At 54.9% G+C, this 22523-nt stretch overlaps 1 protein-coding gene across 5 annotated transcripts in view; it reads right to left on the reverse strand.

Moving 5' to 3' along the window:
- Nucleotides 1-22523, reverse strand: part of SH3RF3 (SH3 domain containing ring finger 3) — a 343617-nt gene that overhangs the window by 103123 nt on the left and 217971 nt on the right. For all 5 annotated transcript variants that reach the window (XM_070511485.1, XM_070511482.1, XM_014829961.3 and 2 more), the window contains one exon: nt 2781-3134. In XM_070511485.1, the coding sequence (XP_070367586.1) occupies nt 2781-3134 (354 nt within the window). The remainder of the gene's footprint in view (nt 1-2780; nt 3135-22523) is intronic.

Raw genomic sequence — 22523 nt, forward strand, 5'->3', positions numbered from 1 at the left:
AAGCCCAGTGGGAGGTGAGATCAGAACAGGGAGGAGACTGGGCGGGGCCGTGGGAGCAAGCACACCCCCGGCTCTCTGGACGTGCCTCCCTGCGCTAGGACCCTGAGGCTTCGGCCTAAGGATGCTCACTGCGTTCAGTCTGAGAAGCAGAGAAAATGCCTTTGTAGAGCTATGTCCATAGAAACCACAGCCCCTACTTGCTCTTCATTTTGAAGAAACACACAAGAGCGCAAGAAGAGGCAGTGATGTTGATGAACCAGAACTCAGCTACCAAGGGCTCCCTGTCCACGTGTCCCCCCCAAGTGCACCGCCACACCGATGCTCGTGTGTGGGTGAGGGTGGGCATCTTCCTCCATAGGGTTTTAGAATCAAGTCAATTAAATAGCAGCACAATCGTCTCACGTTGGGTGTTCCCGTCTGATCTGTAGATTCCTGCACATGCGTGTGTGGCACCATCAGGGCCTGTCTCACAGGTGAACTCAGCTGGAGCCACTCACCCAAGGTCTCCTCTCCCCTCCAGCTGGCTGTGCTTCCAGGCAGCCAGGGCTGCAGCTTGGAGCTTGCTATGGATCCTTTGCAATGTTCAGTGAAGGCTCAGTGACTGTCAGTGACAGTAGCCACCCTTGATCTCCAGAAGAAAATTCACTGGGATCCAGGACTCAAGGCCTTACGAAACCTCTGCTCCTCACAGCTCAAGAAGCCCTGGGTGTGTAGGCAAGGGGGTGCACCCGTGCGGGCAGACCTGGCCTGGGTGCTAGATGACCAGTCTTATTCATCTCACGGGGGCTAAGAACTCATCCTGTTGGTGAATACACCTGTCACAGCCTGGATGGACACAACGAGTCTCGAGGGGCTGCCGGGTGGTAGGAGGCTGGCTAGACACTCGCTGGGGCCAGCTGGAATTGCCCCATGCCCCTGGGTACTGAGGAGCCTCAATGCTTCTGCTGTGCCATCCCAGAGCCTGTCCCCATGACGTCAGCCTGGCATGCGGAGGCCTCCACTCCTGGATGAACACTTGCCTGCAATGACGCTGGGTTTCTCCAGGTGCATGACCAGAAAGTCCCAGTTTGCCCCCAAGCACAGAACTCTGGGACTGAGTTCCCCTTGCAGAGTGTGTCTGGCATGGGGTAGGGGGATACATGTGGCACCGTGACCAACTGCAGGACCTGCCTGGCACGCCCTTAGCAACCCTGGGGGAGTCCTCAGGTGGGCCAGGGGGTGGACGTCCCAGTGTGACGCATGAGGCCAAGCCATAAAGAACCAGGAAGACAGTGCCAGGGTGGATGGCAGAGCCCGGGGGGCTGGTCTCTGGGTGCAGCCCGACCTCAGACAGCAGGCTGGTGCCCGCAGATCGCAGCATACGGTGGCTTGCCCTTAACTCACAGCTGCCCAGTGCCACCCTGTCTCCCAATAGTTGAATTACAGCAGAAAAGGAGACAGTGGGAACCTCTGGCTTGATCTCTCACCCCTTTTGATGAGCCCACTAAAGTCCAGAGCCTGGTCACAACTTTCACTTCAAGTATAACTGCTGGAAAATGGGTCCCAGGGTCCCCATCATCTCTAGCACAAGTAATTCAGCACTGAACTCATGGTGGAAAAAAGTGGGGCGCAAATCTTTTTCAAAATCTATTCCTGGGGCCTGCCTGGTGGTGCAGTGGTTACATTCATGTGCTCTACTCTGGCAGCCTGGGGTTCACAGTTTCAGATCCTGGGCTCGGACCTGCACACCACTCATCAAGCCACACTGCAGTGGCGTCCCACATACAAAATAGAGGAAGATTGATACAGATGTTAGCTCAGGGACAATCTTCCTCAAGCAAAAAATATCTGTTCCCTTTCTGCCCTGGGGGCTATCTACAGTACACTCAGACTGCAGAGTCCAGGAATGCTCCCTCTGTTCCTATTAATTCAGAGCCATGGCAGCAGGAAGGTTGAGACCAGGTGAGCATGAGGGAGAGGCAGAGAGAACACCAGATCCTGCACCTAGGCGTGCAAGCCTGCAGGGTGCAGGAAGAGAGTGCCAGAGAGCTCTGCTAACGTCCACGGGCCCTACTCACTCCTGTTTCAGAACCCCCTGGAGACACTGAGGGAGCCTGAGCCCTGGACTTATTACCCACGAATTACAGGACGTAGGGACCAGATACCCCATGGGCAAGCATGGGCCTGGGGGCTCCAGGGCCACCTTTGGCTGGTTGATTGAGAAAAATGTCCCTCCCCTCTCCTTTATCTTACTAGTGGAATGGAACCAGCGCCATATCTAGAAATAGAAGATATCTGTAAAAATAATGAAAGTACTAAACAATGTAGTTAACTCTAGTTCTGAGCTCTGGCCCTTCTCTCTTTGTTGAAAGGGAAGGAAGTCAGCAAGTGTCCCAGAGATGCTAAAAGCACACTGGCACCAAACCAAGGTGTTCTCCACGGCACAGCTCGATGGGCTAAGATGGGACACCTCCCGTGCAGTGAACCTGTGTAATTCAAAGGCTGTGTCGTGGGCCATCAAAAGCACCTCACACACCACTAGGTCATCTTCTGAACGCGGGGAGCACCAGTCGCATGTTCACTCTGGTTATGACAGGGAGACACACCTCCTACCATGGCCTTGGGGGCCCCCAAGGCTAGGCTGTGAGAAGGAGCCACAGTCGACCCCAAAGGGCACTGCTGCCATGGCTCCTTCTTGCTCGTGTAGGGGACAGGATGCTGAGCATGGAGCTGAAGATGGAGGCCCCAGACCCCAGGGGTGCATACCTGGCGCCTCCCTATCCACGCCCTGAGGACGTTACCTGGGTGGGAGCACTGCACGACAGATGAGCCAGCTCCCCGATTCTGGCTGCGGCCCGCGGGTCGCTGGAGCTGATCAACACCGGGGCACTGATTTCCATGGAATGCCTGTGGCTGGAGGCCTGAGAGGACTTGTGCGACACGCTGAGCGCGGTGAACGAGTGGCGTTTCTTGGTATTCTTCTTGCTGTCCACACGCCGCTGAAAGGCACTGACTGCCCCTGTGCTGCTTACCGTGGGCCCTGGGGCCACACTGGCCGCCGAGCGAGGGTCAGAGGGCAACGAGGCATGGCAGCCAGACACAGCAGCTGGGCATGGCTTGTCCAACTCCATGAGCTGCTTGGCGGAGTCGTTGAGCTAGGTGAGAAAGGGGGAGAAGGAGATTTCATCAGGCAATGGTCACATCTACGTCCAGCTCTGTGCTCTCCCAGCCTGGGCTCACATTTAAAAACGGACAATGCGTTCAGAGCGGTCAGGTCTTTCTAATGGGGCATCCAGTATGAAAAGTGCCATGACAAAGCACGAGGAAGGCCGGAGTGACATCTGCAGATTATATGGAAAGGCTCCTGGAGCAGCCGTGTTTTCCAAGGGCTGGCTACCGTGTCTGCCCCAGTGTAGCCCCCTCCTTTCCTGGACTGCCCATTGTGGGGTGCAGATGCAGACCTGCAGAGAGCAAGGGACCCGACGGAGAGGGGGAAGAAACGCCAGCCAGCAGTCCTACGTCCACCAAGACAACAGAGTCCTGGTGCGCCCTGCAGAACTCTGGTCCCTCTGGGAGGAGATCTCCAGGCGTGGGACCAGAATGCACTCTCTAAACACGAGGACCACAGGTGGCAGGACAGTGGGCCTGGTGAGTGGGAGCTGTGGATGCTCTTTCCAGCAAAAGACTCCACTCAGGGTATCAGGACTCAGAGCTGACCTGACCCGCATCTGGAGATTCTGCAAGGATGGGACACTCCTCCTTCCCTTTCCTCCCCACCTGTCCCACGAAACAGCAGGTGCTTTTACAGGGAAGAGTTTGTTTTGGTGAAGGTTTGATCCTGCTTGGTGCTTATCAGGAAAAGTGGGATGGAGGTGCTCCCATGAGCACCTGTGGAAACGGGGGTCAGTGTCCAGGCCGCCAACACAGCCTTCCATCTCAGGCTGTACTGGGGGCTCCTGGAGGCTGAGGAGGAGCCTGTGCTCACGTGGGCTTAAGTTCGGATAAACGGTCAATTCACCATCTAGGAACCATCGTGTCCCCCTCATTCTCACATCTTGAGCAAGTCTTCCATTCAAGGTGTACGATGGAGCCCCTTTCCTCTTAGGCTGTGCTTGGCTCAACTTAAGTTCATATCTAAAGGGGAACTTTTGGCAACTGAAGGAAGGGAGCAGAAGGAACTAGGTATTGTGTGTTCAGTGTGGCCAGGAAGAAAATGTGATGTGAGAATCAGCTTGGGATCACCTCCACAAGACAGGTCAAATAAATGCTATTATGCTAATAGATGCCTGTCAAATTCCATCTTTCCCCTTCATCCTTCCGGAAGTAGGAGAAATTGAGTAAATGCCAGCAGCCCTCTGACAGAGTCAAACATGAGGGAACGCAAGCTGTTGCTTTTTATTTTCTCTTCACCAAACAGAAAGGGCTGCGGGTGTCCTGGGCTCCAGAACACCTGGCCTATGGTCTCTGTCCCGCACGGTTGGGCTCTGCTGGCTGGACAGCAGCAGTCACAGTGACCTCTATGCCAGGGCATGGGTCCTAGCCAGCTTCTGGACAGAGGCCACCGCACTCTCGCGTATCCAGACGGCGACCAGAGCAGAACCTGGCAGTGCACCACCGGCTTTCCAAGGCTGCTTCTCCACCCCTGGCTCCCTTTTTCTTCTCTCCAGACACCACAGACCCAAATTTCTAGCCTACGGACATAAGCTCTGCATGGTTCCCAGAGGGAAACACCCTGAGGACAGTCACTGCCCACTGGACTCTGCTTTCTGAAGGTGACAGAGAAGCCTGAGGGTCTGCAGGCTCTGGCCCTGCTCACCCCCCACCTGACGCAGAACTGGCAGAAAGAGCCAGGCCCGTCATGCGTTCCAGGCAGACAGATGTGTTCTCTGCCCATGTCTTCTCAGTGGCTCTGAGGCGGAAGGTCCCTCCACTCTAAAGAGGCACCTGTTTTCCTAAAATTCGCTTCACAATCTGGGCCTCGGCCGCGGTTCTCCTGTGTGACCACCGAGGCCAGCGCAGGCGAGCATCCCCGAGACGCCTGCAGAGAGAGGTCTGCGTGGCTCCTGGAATGTGGACCAGAGGCGGGTGGGAGGGAGGATGCCCTGCTGGCGTGCTCTCCCTGGCAGACCAGTGCTCTCTGATGGCAAAGAGCCACCTGATGTGTGCTGCATGCTGCCCTTGCCATGGTGACAGAATCAGAGAAGAAAAGTAGAAAAGGAAAAAGGAGGACTAGACAGAGAAATGCGCTGTCTCTGGCAGTCCAGAAGGCTGAGTGGACCCACTGCCCACCAGGATTCGAGCTGCCGTCAGCAGAACACCCTCACAGTCCTCCCACAATCAGGGGAGGGGACTTTAGAAGACACCCGTGCATGGGGGCAGGGAGAACTCCCACCACAGAGTGAACACTGGAGGCCAGCAGGGCCGAGCTGACCCATGGGCCTCAGGCTCAGAGACCCAGAGCTTTGGTGTGTCCAGGCAGAGCTAGCCATGCCAGGTCAAGGCCCAGCAGGTGCCTCAGGGTCTGAAGAGACCCCCAGACCCACAAGCAGGCCTCCACAGAGCACCATGGGGTCAAAGGTGACCCTGGAGCCAGTCCCCTGTGTAGAACCTGGGATGGGACTCACTGTGGCCGGGACTGTCCACCCACAGTCTGCTGCCAGGGCCCAACTGTGGCATGGAGTGTCCGGGGGAGGAGCCACCAGGGCAGGGCGAGGGCCAGTGAGAGTGGAGTAGGGCACACCACAGACTTATCTCCCTTCTTCACACTGGCCAAGCTGTGCTGTCCCGGGAAGCATCAGCAAGGGGACGTCCCCGTGCTGGCGGCCCCCACCTGCGCCCTTGCCCCGCATGCAGGCGGGGTACAGCTTCCCCTGCGCAGCGGCCTGGGCTGAAGGGACTTCTGATGGAGAGGCCTCAGGCTGCTGGTGGAGAGGGCAGGTAGGGGGGCCTTCCGGGTCAGCCGCTGACACCTCCCTGTAGTGCTGGGCTGCCTCGTGCAGGTCTCCTGCCGCCGAGGGTGGCTGCCTGCCTGAGAGGGGAGGGGAGAGGCAGCACGGGGGGCCTCCTGGAACGCTACACACACCTGCAGCAAAAGGGATCCCAAAGGTGTCACAAAAGGGCCAACGGGAGCAAATGCAAGGACAGCAGGCGCAGTTTGGTGCCAAGGACAAGGCACAATCTGGAGAGGGGTGGTCAACAGAGGCCACGGGGCAGGTCGAAGGCTCCATGCAGAAGGCACTGAACAGGGTCTGGAGGGTGCATGAGGTTCAGATGGGACGGGATGGGAGACCAGAGAGGCGGGAGATCCCACAGGCTGGCAAAGGCTAACTGGGACGAGCCGTGGAGCAGCAGGTCCCCGGCGGGAGCCTGGCCCACGTCCTCCTTCTCGCTGAGCAGAAGTGGGCTGAAGGGGGCAGGCCCCCCTTGTGCGGCGTGCTCTGCCACAGGCCTGGGTTAGGAAGTTCCCCCAGCCCTCACTCAGCACACACCACCCGGGGCTGCAGCTGAGAGCATGTTGTTGACGCGTTAAAGAGACAAGCCCATGAGCGGTGCCGCCTCTGTGAGCTCACGCATCAGTGGCAGCTACACGGCCGGGCGCTGCCCACGGCCCAGGCGTGGGGCTGTCAGCATTTCCATGACAAACACTTGTCTTTCAGAGGGCGGTTATGAAAAACTCTCCAGGCCCCAAAATATGTGATCTAAGTCCAGGATTACTTCCTTTGAAACGTGTCCTCCAGCCAGGCTCAGCTGTGTTGCTCTATTTTATGGCTCATTCATTTGCTTTCTCAGCAGTGCCAGCTCAAAGCACAACCAGTCCTGCTCCCTCCACAGCCCTGCGAGGGGTGCTCCAAACACCCAAGGGCCGGCCTCCTGGACCCCAGTGTTCTGCACCCTGCTGCGGGGCCAGGAGTAAAATAGAGAAGCTGGAAGCAACAGCACAACACCTTGTTTGTCACCCTCGGAACACAGTCTAACCCCTCGCTGCCAATGTCTCCACTTGGAACCTTATTATTCAGAAATAACACCACTGGTAACGCCTGAGGCTGGCTGAAACAGTCCTGTTCCTCCCCCAAGCAACAGACTCAGAGTGTCTTAATTTCCCTGTGACTCTGTTGAGTTGGTATCAGAAACTCTATTTTCAAAATCAGGAAATCCAGGTCAGGTGGAGGTTCGCCCAGAACACACCACACGGAACCATAATCTGAGCTGACACCACAGCAGCCGAGAAAGCTCTGCCATCGCTCACCGACTGCCAGGCGGCTCAGCAGTGCATGCGTCAGTCCTCAGCACGTGTCTCCAGAGGCTGCTGGCACTGGACCATCCTGCCTCTCCGCCTGGATGGAGGACTGGGGTAGGGGACACATGCCTCTCACTCGTGCCTGAACAACCCAGAGCCCAGGCCAGGTGCTGGAAGCTGGGCAAGTAAATCTCCATTAAAGATAGGTGCTTTCAACAAAGTAGGAGTATTAAAAGCAAGAAATTCTGCTCCAAGAGGTGAATTCGTGCATTTCCTCGGGAGTGCAGAGTCCCTACCATCTGTCTCTGCGGGGAAAGGAGACTCCAGGGAAGGGCCCTCCGATGAAGAGAAGCAGTTCAGTTTTATCTTGTTCCCCAAATCTTTGCTTCTGTGACCAGTGGCTTCTTGTTGGAGCCATACGTATATAGGACTAGCCAGTAACGCCGACCATGACTGGAGACCCCGGTTTGCTAGACCTGCCTGGACAGGCACGGTGGCAAATAGACCGACCACGGGTCTGCAGAATCCAAGGCGAGTGCTGCTCCTCTGTGACTCAGGCCTGCAGGCGAAACTCACGGCCAGGAAGCTGGCTATCTTCCCAACGAGCCACACTCAGCCACACCGCACGGCATCCAAGGCTGGGTCTGGCAGCTGGCAGACCCGGTGCCATCGCAGCTAGAAGGCCTCTCTGCCCACACGTCCACAGGGGCCAGTTATTGCAGGACGCCGTCACCTGCCAGCATCCGCCTGCAACAGCACCTTCCGCATCAGACTGGCAAGGGGCAGCACGATTTCCGGGTTCTTCACACTCCTCTCCTCTCGCCCACAGGCCTCCACACCACAGGGAAACCAGATGGATCTGTGTCCCCCGTCAGGGCGCTGCAGGCCCGCCTTGCCAGGCCGGGGGATGCTGGCCCATTAGACCGAGTTCCTGAAGGAGGGCCGAGGAGGCAGTGAACGAACGTGGGAGGCTTCCTCCTCAGTCCCCCACAACCAGAATGCTAGAATCTTCTGTGACTGGCTGCTGACTGCCAGCTGTGAAGCAGTGGTGTGTGATGAGGTGGACCAGTGCTTCCTGGGCCTCTGCCTCTGGACGCTCCCCTCCCCTGCCGAGATGCTCATCTTGGGATGAAAGGCTCTGCCGCGCCACCTGCACGCACACAGATGATCACCAGATTTGTCCCGCAGGTGATGCCCCCAGCCCACACGGACAGGCACACAGACACACAGACTGCTTCTTCATTCACACAACAAAACAATCAGTCGTTAACCAATGGATCCAATAATTCCAGTTGTGACTGTATTTTGATAGAAACAGAGGACATTTTTAACTTCCATACAATTGGAAACGAAGTGGTAGCACCAACATTTAAAAGTCTTGAGCTTGTTTGTTATTACGTGGCCTGTCCCCGGCACTGGAAAGGAGGCCCCATCACAGGACCTGCTCCGAAGCCTCTGTGCAAGTCCCTCTCTAGGAGCCAACCCATCATCCGGACACTCCTGGGAATGTGGCATCAGACAGGGGGTGCAGCTCACGGTCAGGTGCATTTCCTCCACCACAGGTGCAGTCTCGCCAATGGGGATGTGACAGGCAGCCAGGTTTGCTCCCCTGTCAGGGACTCTGTGTTCTGCCTCGGGTTTAGCGACCCTCTTCCCGGGACTTTGTGTCACCAACTTTATCAGCTCCACAACCACTCTTTCCTCCAACCATAGGAACACCCAGAAATGGAAGAAGAACTGAAGAGTTTCTTCTCTCCATTGTTTCCATAGTCCCACAGGACAGTCTCTTACACTGGAGTTAGTCGTAGCACCCCAGCTGCACCTGACTTTGGGGACCAGGTTAAAGATAAAAGGTTCTCCCGTCTGCAGGCTCACAGAGCCCCGGCAGCCCGTGCTGAGCCCGGGGCCAGTGCCTGATTTGGGAACTTGGTCCAGGAAAGCCCAGATCTGGGGGCCTAGCCAGAGCAGTTGCCCTGAAACCACTGGTTCTGATGAGAGGACTTTACACTGAATGTATGTAGGAGGAATCTTTAAAGGAGAAATAAGGTTGGAAAGACAGACCGACGGGATGATATGAAGGGAAGCACAGTGGGGTGGCAGGTGCCCAGCAGTTCTTAAGAAAAATATCAGGAAAGAGATGTGCACACAGACCTCCGTCCTGCCCCAGAGCAGGAAGTCCAGTCTTCAGCACACCCACAGCACAGGCAACAGAGCTGCGACTGCGACACCAGGGAGGGATGTGTATCTCCCCTGCATGGAAACCCAGGGAGCCAGGGGGCAAGCAGGCTGGAGGGCAGCTGCTTATGACTCGAAAGGGAGGCAACCAGCGCATCTCCGGATGCCCCGTCAGACGACAGATGTCCTCTGAGCACCCCCCACGTCCCAGGCCCTGTGCGAGGTCATGAGGATGCTGCAGGTAACAGGAGAGCCTGCTCGAGTGAAGTTCATCCTTCAGGGTGTGTCCAATTATTAGGGAGTTGTCAAAGACACAGATTCCAGTTCAACAGGTCTGGGATGGTGCCCCAAATTCCTGCAACTCTACCAGCCCCCGGAGATGAGGCTACTGCTGTGGGCGGAGCCCTTTGACTCTGGAGCTTCTAGAACACTGCTTTGCAACCTGGGCTTCACCATGGAGGCAGCCTCCCCCGGAAACATCCACATGGCCGATGTCAGCGGCTCTGGCTCGGCATCTGCCTTTGATCCATGCCTCCCGCCCCAGTGGCCGAGCACAGTACAGGTCACTGAGCCTGGTGGTCGGCCTATGATTTCTCAAACTCAGAGTGGTCGAGGAATGGCCTTTACCAGCCTGGAACCGGGTCGGGGGAAATCTCGAGTGCTCCCGCCTCCCTGAGGGGGCAGCGGAGACGGTGCGGCATCTTCGTCGGCGCGTCCCAGCCGTGAACACCCATGCTCTCCATGGCTATCGTCCACAGGGCTGGTGGGATAGAGGATTCCCTTTCAACTCTGGCACCCTCACCCTCCTCCCGGAAGGCAGCCTCTGAGCACAGCTAGAGCTTTAGAAGGGAAAGGCTGAAATAAGTGCTCTCAACAGCTGACTGCCTGAGCTGTTGAAGCAGGCAGCCTGTGGATGGCCACAGGCCATGCACATCTCCCACAGCACCACAGGGGCTCATCTGACCTGGATGTCAACGGCTGAGGCCACATCAACATGGCCATTTTAGGGAGCGGGCCCTGTGGCAGAGTGGTTAAGGTCACAAGCTCTACTTCAGCAGCCCAGGGTTCAGAGGTTTGGATCCTGGACACAGACCTAGCCCCACTCATCAAGCCATGCTGAGGTGGCATCCCACACAGAGGAACTGGAAGGACGTGCAACTAGGATATACAACTATGTTCTGGGGCTTTGGGGAGCAAAAAAAAGAAAAAGAAAAAAAGAGGAAGATTGGCAACAGATGTTAGCTCAGGACCAATCTTCCTCACCAAAAAAAAAAATGGAAGAGGCTATCATTATTCATGCTCTGTGATGGCCCTTCCTTCACAATCCCACAGCACTCTGTACTTCCCTGGGTCATGCTAGGTTGCAACTAGATTTTTTTAAAAAATGGCATTTTACAGATGAGGAACTGAGGTGGAGAGAGTTTAAATGACTTGTTCCAAATCACACAGTTCACTGGCACTATCGCTACTGCTCACACCTTCCCACCACATCTCATTGGATCCACCATCATGAACTCCTACTGCAGAGCATGAGGATGCTTTTCTGATCTTGCTACACCTTTAGGTTAAAAAACTAACATATTCATTGAGGGGCATCTATGCCTTTGGCAACTGGAGAGAGCTGGCTTCATCTTGGAGATTCAAATGTGGGTCTTTATAAATCAGATCTTCTTGTTGGCATGAAAATTAGGGCGGGCAGAGTCTCGCACTGGGAGGTCTTCAGCGACGGTTTCCAAGGGCGGGGGTCATCTGCTCCCACCTTGTACTTCAGAGCCGTGGCGGCGAGCTCAAGGTCTGCTAACAATGCCAAGCTTGCATTCACTGGGGATGTGGAAGCCTGGACGCCTGTAATGCCCGCACCAGCACCCCGGCCTGGCGCTCTCTCACGCAACCCCAAGTGTTTGCTGCGCACCTGCCACGGGAGAGGCTTCTACCTTGAGCTGATCCCCATCCTTAGAATTAAACCTTTTACAGAGTGGTCAGCAAGGCCAGAAGCCCTGCAGCAGGGTAGCGGAAACCCAGACGCGGGGCCATGGTCCCGGCTGCTGGGAGTCCCACCTGCGACCCACACTGCACAAGCACAGGGCAGCTGCCTCTTTTCCATGCTGTCCTCTCTGTGTTGCATTCACACGTTGCTTCCCTCTCGAGGTGACTGAAGGGACAGGTGAGGCTGCAGTTATGTTGTCAAGGTGGGCTGGGGAACTGAGGCAACTATTCAGATAATTGAGATTGAAGACAAGAACTATCCAGCAATGAAGACAAACGTAGATGGACAGCTGAACTGTACAGCAGTTGCCCAACCTTGCATGCAAAGACTAGTACAGGCGCGGATTTTAGAAGAGATAATGCCTAACAGCTAAAGTAAGGAGACCGGGACATGACACTTGTTTCCGCATCCCATTATCCAGGACTGGACAAAGCCCCAGCTCCGTGAGGTGCAGGGTGCTTTACATGAGCAGTGGGCCGTGCCACTCCGCCAGCGCCTGGAAGAGCACGCGGGGGCTGCCTCACCCGCCACGATGGCTAGCAGCTGGGGCCGTCTGGCCGAGCCTTGGACCACTTCGGCAAATCTGCCCCAGCCCCGTGCCCTCGTGCCGACGACGGCAGCATCCCCACTGGAACCTCAAGGCCCTGCTGCCGGCAGGGCAGACAGAGGGGGGCCGTGTCCTCTACGCACACCTGCGGCACGGCAGCGAGCCCAGGAACAACCTCGCCACCACCGCCAGTCCCAGGAGGGCCTGCAAGAGAGGGTCAGCGCACCCTTGCTTGGTGAGTGGTCTTCACTACAACCAGAAAACACGCACAGCACCCCTCTCTGGGCCTCTGTGCAGAGCTGCCACCCTCCCTTCCTGGGCACTCACCCAACTGCCATGGGGAATGAGGCTTCCCCTCTGAGGTCAGCCTCTGACACTGAGTGATGTTCCTTTCCTGTGCCAGCATCACGGTCTCATTTCAGTATCAGGGCCCATGAGAAGAAAGATTCCAGAAGGAGTCTGATATAGATTAAAATGAAAAAACAGAAAACTTCTCTCATTTGCTGAGAACGTGTCCAAGTCAGAGAAAAGGCTCATGAGCAGCAAAGAGTGAGGATTAGAGCCTTGGCGGGGGACATCCATGAGCCAGAGGACACCTCCTGGAAGCGCTGAGATTAGCATAAAGACCCTGTGATAATTTTGCCTGCAGATAAAAGGAGAAAAAAGGTTGTTTTTCAGGAAACAAAAGGCACCACTTATTCTCGATTAGCATAAAGACCCTGTGATAATTTTGCCTGCAGATAAAAGGAGAAAAAAGGTTGTTTTTCAGGAAACAAAAGGCACCACTTATTCTCCATTTCTGCAAGAAGCCCCGAGGGGCGTCTCTCTGTGGGAAGGTGGCAGACCTCAGCGCACAGGCGGGGTGAGGGGCCTCCTACAGAGCCATCACGTCCCCAGTGTGCTGGCCAAGGCATTTCTGGCCATTTTAAGCAGAGGACTGAAGTAAACACCTCACAGGGTCCTTCTGCTGCACAGGTCACAGGTCGTAGGTGGCTGAGGAAGGAGCAGGGGAGCACTGTAAGGGGACATGGCTGGCATAGAGTTCAGAAGCCAGCAGGCAGGGGCAGCTTCACCGGTGGACCCCAGGGCCAGGCCACCAGCGATGACCCAGGCCAGGGGCCTCTAACATCTTCAGTGACTGTGCACCCCTGTCAGGAAAGCATTTCTGGGAACACACCTCCGATAAATGACATATTTTCTAGTGTGCCACTATATTATATGCATCATAAAGCCACACAAAATAGAAAATAAAACTAAGTTAAAAATTCTTAAATAACAAATGTCAATAGAAGGTCTAATATTTCCTTTCCTTACTCACAGAGCTGTGTGTATCCCTAAGAGCAGTCGTTTGTACCTATTGATTTAGGGGGCCCTGACCAGCGCTTTTTAAAAAGTGACCCAGATTAGAAGAGACACTGTCAGAAAGCCTCAGCAGGCTGGGTGAAGCAGCCCCAGGAAGTGTCCGTTCAGTTTCACGTACACACTGGGGTGCGCGCCCATGGTGGGGATGGAAAGGCATTTCTCCCTGAGTCTTGTCGACGAAAATAATCCATAACCAATCTATAAATGAAAATTTGGGTGAGTTTATTCTGAGCTTAAATCTGAGGATTATAACCCGGGAGAGTCTTTCCACAAAGGAACAGAGCACTCCAAAGAAGTCGGGGTATAAGGGTGGTTATATACCCTCAAAGAGGATGTTTCACATAGGATTGAAATGTCCCTTTTACAATAGTCGCGAGACTACTCTGTCGGCACAGTGATTGATGGAAATAGCAGGTAGGTCTGCTGTCTCGGTGAACACAGCAGGGTGGCAGTCTGTTGTCTCCAGCTGGGTGATCACAGGTGAGCTGGGAGGTGAGTGCAGCAATCAGTTCCTAGCCTAAGGAAAAATGCTTATCCCTAAGGAAATGCTAATGTGGGGGAAAGTTGCACCTTTATCTCAAGGGCCTTTGTTCTCGCCATAGGAAATGTCTAAGTAGATATGCAATGCGTGCTCAATAGCCACACTCAGGCCCTTTTGAAAAAAAAAAAAGTCAGGCCGAATTAGGTTTATACCAAATGGCTTCCTCATATACTCCAATATATCCTATTGCTTGCCATTTTTATTTGTCAGTCTCAATCCAAAAACACTGACAGCCACTGGCATCGAGGGCAGAAGAGACCCAATGAGACATAAAACCTCTTCTTCCCATTGGCCTGGGTGGAAAATAGGCACCTGTGCAGCTAGTAGCAGTACCCTGGCCCCACGTGGCTCCAACAGCCAGGAGCCTTTCTGGGGCCCTCAGCGTGCGCCCCCTGCAGGAGACATGGGTTTGGAAACACTCCTCATTTGGAATCCACCCAGCCCTTCCTGTGTCCCCCTGCCCCATCCTTGAACACACTTGCCAGCTATGCTGGGTTTCTGATCCTGCGGGTGGCGCTGAGGGCCCCATCTGTCCTCACATGGCACCTGGGAAGCGGATGGGACTGCGGGGGACTGGAATTGGTCACCCCAAAATACGTCTCTTTGGCATGAGGATTATTTTGGGCTGGTTACTTTTAAAAACTGCAGACAAGAGAAACTCTGAAAAGCAGAAGTTACCCTTTGTAAGAGACATTTACATTTGTAAGGGAAATCTCCATCTGTAAAGGTGTCTCCCTCTCTGTACCAGGAAGGAGGGGGGATGACCTTATCTCTAGGAACTCTCATCAATGCAGGAGGCAAGGACTTAAATCTGCATATAACCTCACTCTTGTTTACTGTACTTTTCTGGTACTCTCCCATAACTGACTCCCCCCACCCCCAACATCCTCCTTTGCCTCTAGCTGAGGAGGGTATTTAAGATGAGAACCTCGGCCATTTTGGCGAGTTGCTTAGTTTTCCTGAGTCTCTCCCATGTATACATGTTACAAAGCTTTGTTTGATTTTCTCCTGTTACTCTGTCTTATGTGAATTTAATTCATTGTCCAGCCAGAAGGACCCAGAGTGGGTAGAGGAAATGTCTTCCTCCCCTATGGGACATTTGTGCACCTGCAGCAGGCAAGCACCCCATACACAGCTTCCCCGGGACAGAAAAATCAGCTCCCAAGATCAGGCGAGGCCCAGGACACTGCCCCTGGAGGATCCCAGTGTGGCCGAGGGACAGAAAAATGCTCAGCCATGGTTCATGAAGCTCCAGCCAGGCCTCCACTGAACTGTTCTGCTACTGTGGGCTTGACACGCCACCTGCCACTTCACCACCTCTTAATTTAAGCCTCCAACCACTTGGCTTCCAGACAGCAAGCATTTCCACCCTCTCTCTCCATTTCTCCATGTCTCTCCCTCCCCTTCTCCCTCAGTCTCTCTTTCTCTGGCTCACTCTCTCTCTGAGATCTCAGGACAACCCTTGTAACTACAAGACAATCAAGACCTCCGAGCTGATACAGAATTCTGAAAATCAGAGGCTCCTTCGTCCACTTACAAACAGCCGTCTTATTTCACAGGTGGTTAACAAGCTTAGTGCTGGGCACACAGGAGGTGTACAATAAGTACCTAATCAATGCATGAATGCAGCTAACATCTGCAAGTGTATGCGAGGGTGCCTACTCATGGAGAACGACCTGAACACTGCGCTCAGCATGGTCACACGTGCCTTCAGCAACTCCTGGAGGGAGCTGCGACTCACGCCCACTTCACACGCGACCCAGCAGCTAGAGGCAGGCAGCCCACGGGGTGCCCTGGCTTCACTCCAGTCTCTCCCCAGGCACCTTGGAGCAGTGCACAGTATGTGCTGGTGAAGCTTTTTCATGAAAAGAACTTTTCCTAAGGATGTACTCCATGGTCACAAAAGGGGCTTAAGAATACTCATAAGTGCACACTGAATAAAAGATCTATTAGAGAGAGATTGGGCTAAATGGAGAAGGAATTTAATTTCCATGGTTATGGACAGGGGCCAAATGTGACATGAGTATTTCAAGGCAGGGGAGACGTGCAGGTGTATGTGTGCATACGCTGTGTGTGCAGGGTCAGAAGTAAGTGGGCTCGGGCTGTGCAGACCCCAGGCTGAACAGAAGCTGGCTGTGGCTTGAAGCTCTGTGAGCTCCTGAGCAGCGAGGGGTGCGTTCTATGGAGCTGGTGCAGAGGCTGCGGAGGAAGGTCTGGGCGGTTTGTTAGGGTTCCGGGGTCAGTGCGGCAGCAGGGGGCTGAGACCAGGTGGACTGGCCCGGGGAGGACAGACCCCAACCACCTGGGGTTGGTGCTAGAGAAGGAGAAGGGCTCTGATCATAGAGCACACATGTATTCGATGCCTACTGTGTGCCAGGGCCTCTGCTTGGCACTGAAGGCACATTGGTGAAAAATCAGACAGAACTCCTGTCTCAGGGAGACCCAGAGAGTAAGGCAGTAAGCATTGGATTACAAGCAGCTAGTGTGTCAGGTGGTGAGGGGTGTATGGAGAAGACAGCAGGAGCAGGAGATGTGCTGGTGGGGAGGGCAGTGTGGTAACACAGGGGGCTTAGAGCAAGTGACCTGGGACACAAGACCTGCAGGAGACACAGCAGGGGGACTGACATCTGGGGGAGGAGCGACAGAGAGGCAGGAACAGCAGGTGCCAGGACCCTGTGGTGGGAGTAGGCAAGGCTGGTGTGTCTGGGGAGGAGCAAGGAAGCCAGAGTGGCTGGAACGAGCTCGTGGGTAGAGTGAGGTCAAGGTGATGGATCCTGCGGAGGCCGGTCCTGATTTTCCTGGAGTGAGATGGGGGAGGGGCTGGGAGGTCTACACAGCAGAGGGACAACCAACACACATTCAGCAGGAGCCCTGACTGCTGTGCTGAGAACAGAATGTGGGGTGAGGCCTTTGAAGCTACCGCAAGAACATCATTGGAAAATTCTCACAATTTAATGAAAAAAGCAAGATAGAATACTGGTGCTGCACAATCCCAAATTTGTTCAAAATATATGTAAATTTATACATAGGAATGAATAAAGGAAACAGAACAACATGCTAACATTTCACTCTCTTCCTGCACGTGTATTTACATTTACTGGTAGGATTGTAGGTGATTTTAATTTTCTTTTTTACACTTTCTGAATCTCCCTATTTTGAACAATAGCCAGGTACTACTTTTACAATCATAAAGTCATGAAAAACTAAAGAAAAGAGCAGCCTTGGCTGGGCAATCTGTCAACCAACCGTGAGGCTTCCTGAGTTGCAGCAGGAACATATCTTTTTCCATTTTGTACAAAGCATGAGGCGCCATAAAAGACTTTGGTGCTTTTCAGTTTAGTGGAAACACAGTCCCTTTGAGGAGCACGACGTTTCAGGGAAGGCCCAGCACAGGTCTCCTCCTCCAGCTGGTCTGGTTTCGCCCGCTGAGCAGCAGTGTCTTGATATAGGGGCACAGACTGCGGTCACATGCCTTAGGGAGACTCCAGAATCCTCAGGGAGCTGCCCGGCATCGTGCTCCCATGGGGGCTGCCGCGAGAGCACCACAGAGCTCAGAAGGTGGAAGGAATCCACCAGGCCAAGATGGAAGGAAACCGGAAGCAGAGAGAGGTGAGCAGAGGACGAGGTGGGCGCAGCACACCTCCACTGCAGGCCAGGCGCAGCCGCTACCCCTGCGTCAGGAGCGTCTGCCTTCCTGGCAGAGGCAGAGTGATGCACGCTGGACAGCACTCTTGGCCTCTTCTCTCATCCCCCCATCAGCTACCTGACTGCAGGGGCAGCAAGGCCTGACGCAGGACTTTTTAACTTTTTATAACAGACACAAAAGTAGAAAGAGGCACCCATCACTCAGCTTCAGCCACCAGCACCATTCTGCCATTCTCGACTCCTGCACCGCCTGCCCTCCTTCACTGTTTTTCTGGGGTGTTTCAAAGCAAATTGCACAAACCACATAATTTCATCTGTGAACACTCTATATGCCTCCCTAACTGAGGGAGATCTTCACTGTCTCAGACCACCTGCACTGGCCAGGTGGAGCTAATCTATCAGAAGCCATAGGGCCTGGAGGTCATTCTCCTCTTTCCACTCTCCCAGCTCTGGCTCAGGAGCAATTCTAGGCAGGTGTCAGTTTTCAGTCTCGACTCTCTCTTGGGTTGGGAGGTCCCAAGGTCTATGCTTGAGGGTGAGGAACCAGCAAGTTCCCTTGTCCCAGATCTGATCTATATTCTCCTACTGAGATTTATTGATAATAAAGTTAATATTTCAATTTCCATCTCTCAGACACTCATCTTTTTCTCAGCTGGATCCAAGAACAGAGTATGAAGACTTACCTTGACTAAAACCCCAAAGATAACCCAGTAAATTCTCCTCCAAATTTACATATTTAAGAACATTAGCACAGGAACTGCATTGCAAATTTAGCAACAAGAAATACAAACAAGAGCAGAATTTAATCACACATTCATCCTCTTTCAAATACAAAAAGGTTTACGGAAGCATAAATTAACCGTCTGGTCTCGCTGTGCTGGGGGGTAGGGGTACTGGGCGCCCAGGGATGCTGGGGCCTCTCCAGCCCAGTCTGCTGCTCAGAATCTGCCTTCCTTCCAGCAGACCAGTGACTGGTGCAGGCCCTTCCCACACTGAATCACTGATCCCATGCTCTGCCTGCAGTGTGGCAAGGGGCGCCCCTTTTCTGAAAGCTCGATCATTCCAGACAAGGCTCCCTTCCCTACACAGTTAATGGATATTCATTCTACAAATCACCGTTTCCCTTCGCTTTGAACGAAAGGGAAGACTGCTCCAAACTTTTTTTTAAGGGTCAAAGCCTTCTTCCTCATTCATGTGATGGCCTCAAGAACAAAAGTCCAGCACAAAAATGCAATTTTGCAAGGAGACTCATGGCCTCTTGCTGCTGTCCACACAGCGAGGTGACTCGGAGGCACTGGATTGTGTAGGGTCTAAAGATAATACGAAAAGTGATGATAATTTCTAGCACATGGTCTGACTCTGTGCCAGGCACCGTTCTGTGCACTGCACTTGTTAATTTTATCCTCAGCAGAACCCAGTGAGGTGGGCGCGGTAATTACTCTAGAACACAGATGAGGACAATGAGGCACGGGATGAAAGTCTGGAGCCAGGTGGATTGGTGCCCGTGCTGGCTCCCCGCGCTATGCCAAGGCAGGGAGGGCCCTGGGCTGTCAGGAGACAGAGGAAGGCCATGTGGCTGGGGGCAGTGAGCAGGGCTGGGGCGCCAGGGTCGGACCCCTCCTCGTCAGTCGGCCGCAGACTCGAGCCTGCCGCGTAGGGCAGTGGTGGGGTTGGAGAGTTGGCCCAAGGAGCCACAGGCCTGTGGATGGTTCTTGGGGATCCCTGGTGGCACTCCACCCACACAGTCTCCAGGGGGAAATGAGCCACAGACCCAGCTAGCCCATGGCCCTGCCTGCCACAGCCCCCACAGGGCACAGGCTTGCCAGACGTGGGACAGGCACTCAGAAAGTGGCTGTAGACACATTTGAAAATTCCTGCCAGGCGTCTGGACTCCTCTCGACTGGGGACCCCACTGGATAGCAGGCCCCTGGAGAATGTCTGCTCAGCCCTCCACACAAGACCTGACCGCTCCCTCTGCAGCAGCAGCCAAGGCTGGACATCCTCAGAGCTCAGGCCCTTCTGTCTCCCGTGGGTCAGGTGCAAGGGTGAGGTAGCCTTCGCCACCACTGAAATTCTATTGGCTTGTATCCCAAAGCAATGGGCTTGACAAGCCACAGAGAGGAAGCCTGGACACTCGGATCTCCATGTCCAGCACTGGGGAGAATGGTGGAGTGGCCCATGTCTGTGGCAAACGTGGGACACCGTGTGCTCACACAGCCATGGTCACAGAAGGCAAGAGAAAGTCTCCATCTCCTGCTGTCCCCAGATCCCGGGGGGATCTGACTAAATCCACTGACGCGAGGGTGCTTTCTCTGAATTACCAGACGCTCACAGGTCACCAGCAGCTCTGCCAATTCGTCTGTGCCCCTATTTCCACTTCCCATTTCTGAGTCCAGCAGAGGCTGCCCCTGACCCACAGTCACCATGTGCTTCAGCCTCTCCCATCTCAAGCCAGCCCTGCCCGTGTGTGTGTGCAGGGGCACACGCACGCTGGGCTATGCAAGACCTCCCGAGTTCACAAGAGAAGTTTTCCCTGCAACGCTATATTTCCAGAAGAGCCCTGAGGCATTCCATGGCAGCAAGCCATGCCTCCTTCCAGGTCAAGAGAACTCCTCCCCACTTCAGTGCATGCCCATCCACACTGGGAAAGAGCCAGGCTGAGGTCAGGTGGCCAAGCCCCGGTGCACGGTACCATCCCACTTGGGCTCCATATTTCTCACCTGCCAAATAGGGGGACAACTTCTCACCCATAACACCCTCTGAGAAGCTGTGCAAATAAAAGCAGACAGTGAGTGAACAGACCAGGAGCACAGTGTCAGCTCTCAGGGCACCCTAGTCGCTGAGGGGAGGGGAGACCTTCCCCCAGGGAACCACCACCGCCCTCTTCTCCCAAACCAGACCTGAGGGCGCCAAGAGCTCTCTCTGGCCCTGAGCAGGGCACTGCCCGGCAGAGTGGGCTGGCTGCTGCCACCGGCCTTCCACGCCCTCCACCACCCCTGCCTGTCAACACGCCACAGACTCGGGGCCATCTTAGGCACAGAGCGGCCGCCCTTCACCCTTGTCACCGGGACACGGAGGGGAAGTCGGGAAGGGGGACCCTCCTCAGACCCTCCTCCTTTTGCTGCCCAGGCAGAGGTGATGCGGGCTGTTTCTGCGCGTGGCAGGGCATGAGTGTCCATGAGGCTGTGCCCTACACGGCGCGTCCCCGAGGTAGCCGGTCACACACAGCGATCACGCTGAGGAGCTAATCTGTAAAAGTCCCCCCCAGTAAACAAAGCACCACCGCAGCCCCCACTAACTTCGGGCTCTTTTTATTAACTGCTGGTGATCTAGCTCTCGGCATTACGCTGCTTGAACAACTGGTTTTCAGAGCGTGAGGGCAGAACCTGACACCTATGCTTACTACATTTCACCATTCTTTACAACTGCGGTTCCAGCCTATTACGTCTTTGGCATCTGAATTCTGGCCCCATGGAGAGGTTTTCCTACAGACAAGCATCACGGGCAAATCTGCTAATGTGCCTTCTAAGACTGCATGCAAGTCCCTCCCGGGCCTCGGCAGGACGGGAGAGCACAGCCCTGCGTCCTGTCTCTGGACGGAGCTGACTCCCACCCATGCTGCTCAAGGACAGCGTGCAAGCAAGCTGCCGCTCCTATCACCAGCACTGGAATGCTGTGTCGCCTGTCTTGTTGACGTTATCCAACTGCTAACTGCTCAGCTTAGGAAGCCGCGGCTGGGGCTGTCCTGCCTGCATGGACGGGGGCACACCTACCCTCAAAGAGCCCCCAGCCGCTGGGGGAGCCAAAATGAGCACTTGTGAGAAAACACTCTGGGATGCGAGGCCAAATGAAGCCCAAGCCCAGGAACCACACAAAGACATTCAACAGACGCCCGAACGGGCCAGCGAGGAGTCAGTCATTCAGCAAACATTTACGATAACGAAACAAAGCAGACAGCCCCTACGAGGAGCCGACCTCATGGCAGCCTGGTCTGTGCACTCTGTTACTGTCTTTAAGCCACATGACTACCCCGAGGCCCGTGTCACTGCCCTCGTTTGAGAGAGGAAACTGAGGCCCAGGAAAGTTAAGGAACTTGTCAAAGGTCACATGTCTAGTGTGTGGTGTTGGGTCCCACTGGGTCCACCTCTGAAGCCCACGATGCCCTGAGCTGTCCCATGGCCCACTCGTGGTCCTGCCACTGGGGCTGCCATTGCCCGTGAGGCACAGGCCCTGCTCTCAGGAACGGCAGACCCCAAGCATGCCATCTTGGAGCCCCATGGAAAAGGAGAATGGGGCTGGCTTGGCAAGACCTCCCGTTGGAGCACTCATGCTACAGGGTGGGGATGCCAAAGTTGGACCCAGCCAAGCCGTGGCAAGACTCGGGAATGACCGAACACCTCCTCTGTGTTCCCACAGTGCACTGACCCCGCCACTGGTCCACCACAGCCCTCACACACCAAGGAAGGGGCTCCCCCGTCCCCAGGCCTGCAGAATTCCCTCAGATGGAATCATTCTCACTCCTATTGGAACAGTGCCTTCTGAAAAACCAAAACGACTGCAATAATTCTGCCCTGTCAAGGACTGGAGACACAAAAGGAAGGCCCTGTCTTGCGTCTGGGTTTATTCCCCAAGGGCAAGAGCACCCCTTGCCTGCTCTTCTCTCTGTCCTGGGTAGACACCAGTGAGAGTGTCCTGCTCAGCAGTCCTCTGACGAATGGGCAGGAGTCAGTGACACATGCCATGAGTTCCCATGTGAAGACGGCTGCTGAACGGTGACTGCTCATAAAACCAGTGGGGAGAAAAGAACAAGGAGGCAGGTTCCAGGGCGCAGGACTGTGGGCTGGGAAGGAGGAAGAGGAGCTGGAAGGGCAGTGAGGAAAGTCAAGGCCCGGGCAGGAAAGGTGCACGGGGGTGGGGAGGATGAGGCGGCAGGTGCACACACAGATGCAGTGCCCATGACCAGTGGGCAGGTGGGTACCTGGGGGAGAGGATGATTTCCACAGTACACCAGGAAGTATGGACATTTCTGGAGACAGCACTGCCTTCTCAG

Source organism: Equus asinus, chromosome 6 (genome assembly GCF_041296235.1).
Source record: "Equus asinus isolate D_3611 breed Donkey chromosome 6, EquAss-T2T_v2, whole genome shotgun sequence".
Classification (NCBI taxonomy): Eukaryota; Metazoa; Chordata; class Mammalia; order Perissodactyla; family Equidae; genus Equus; species Equus asinus.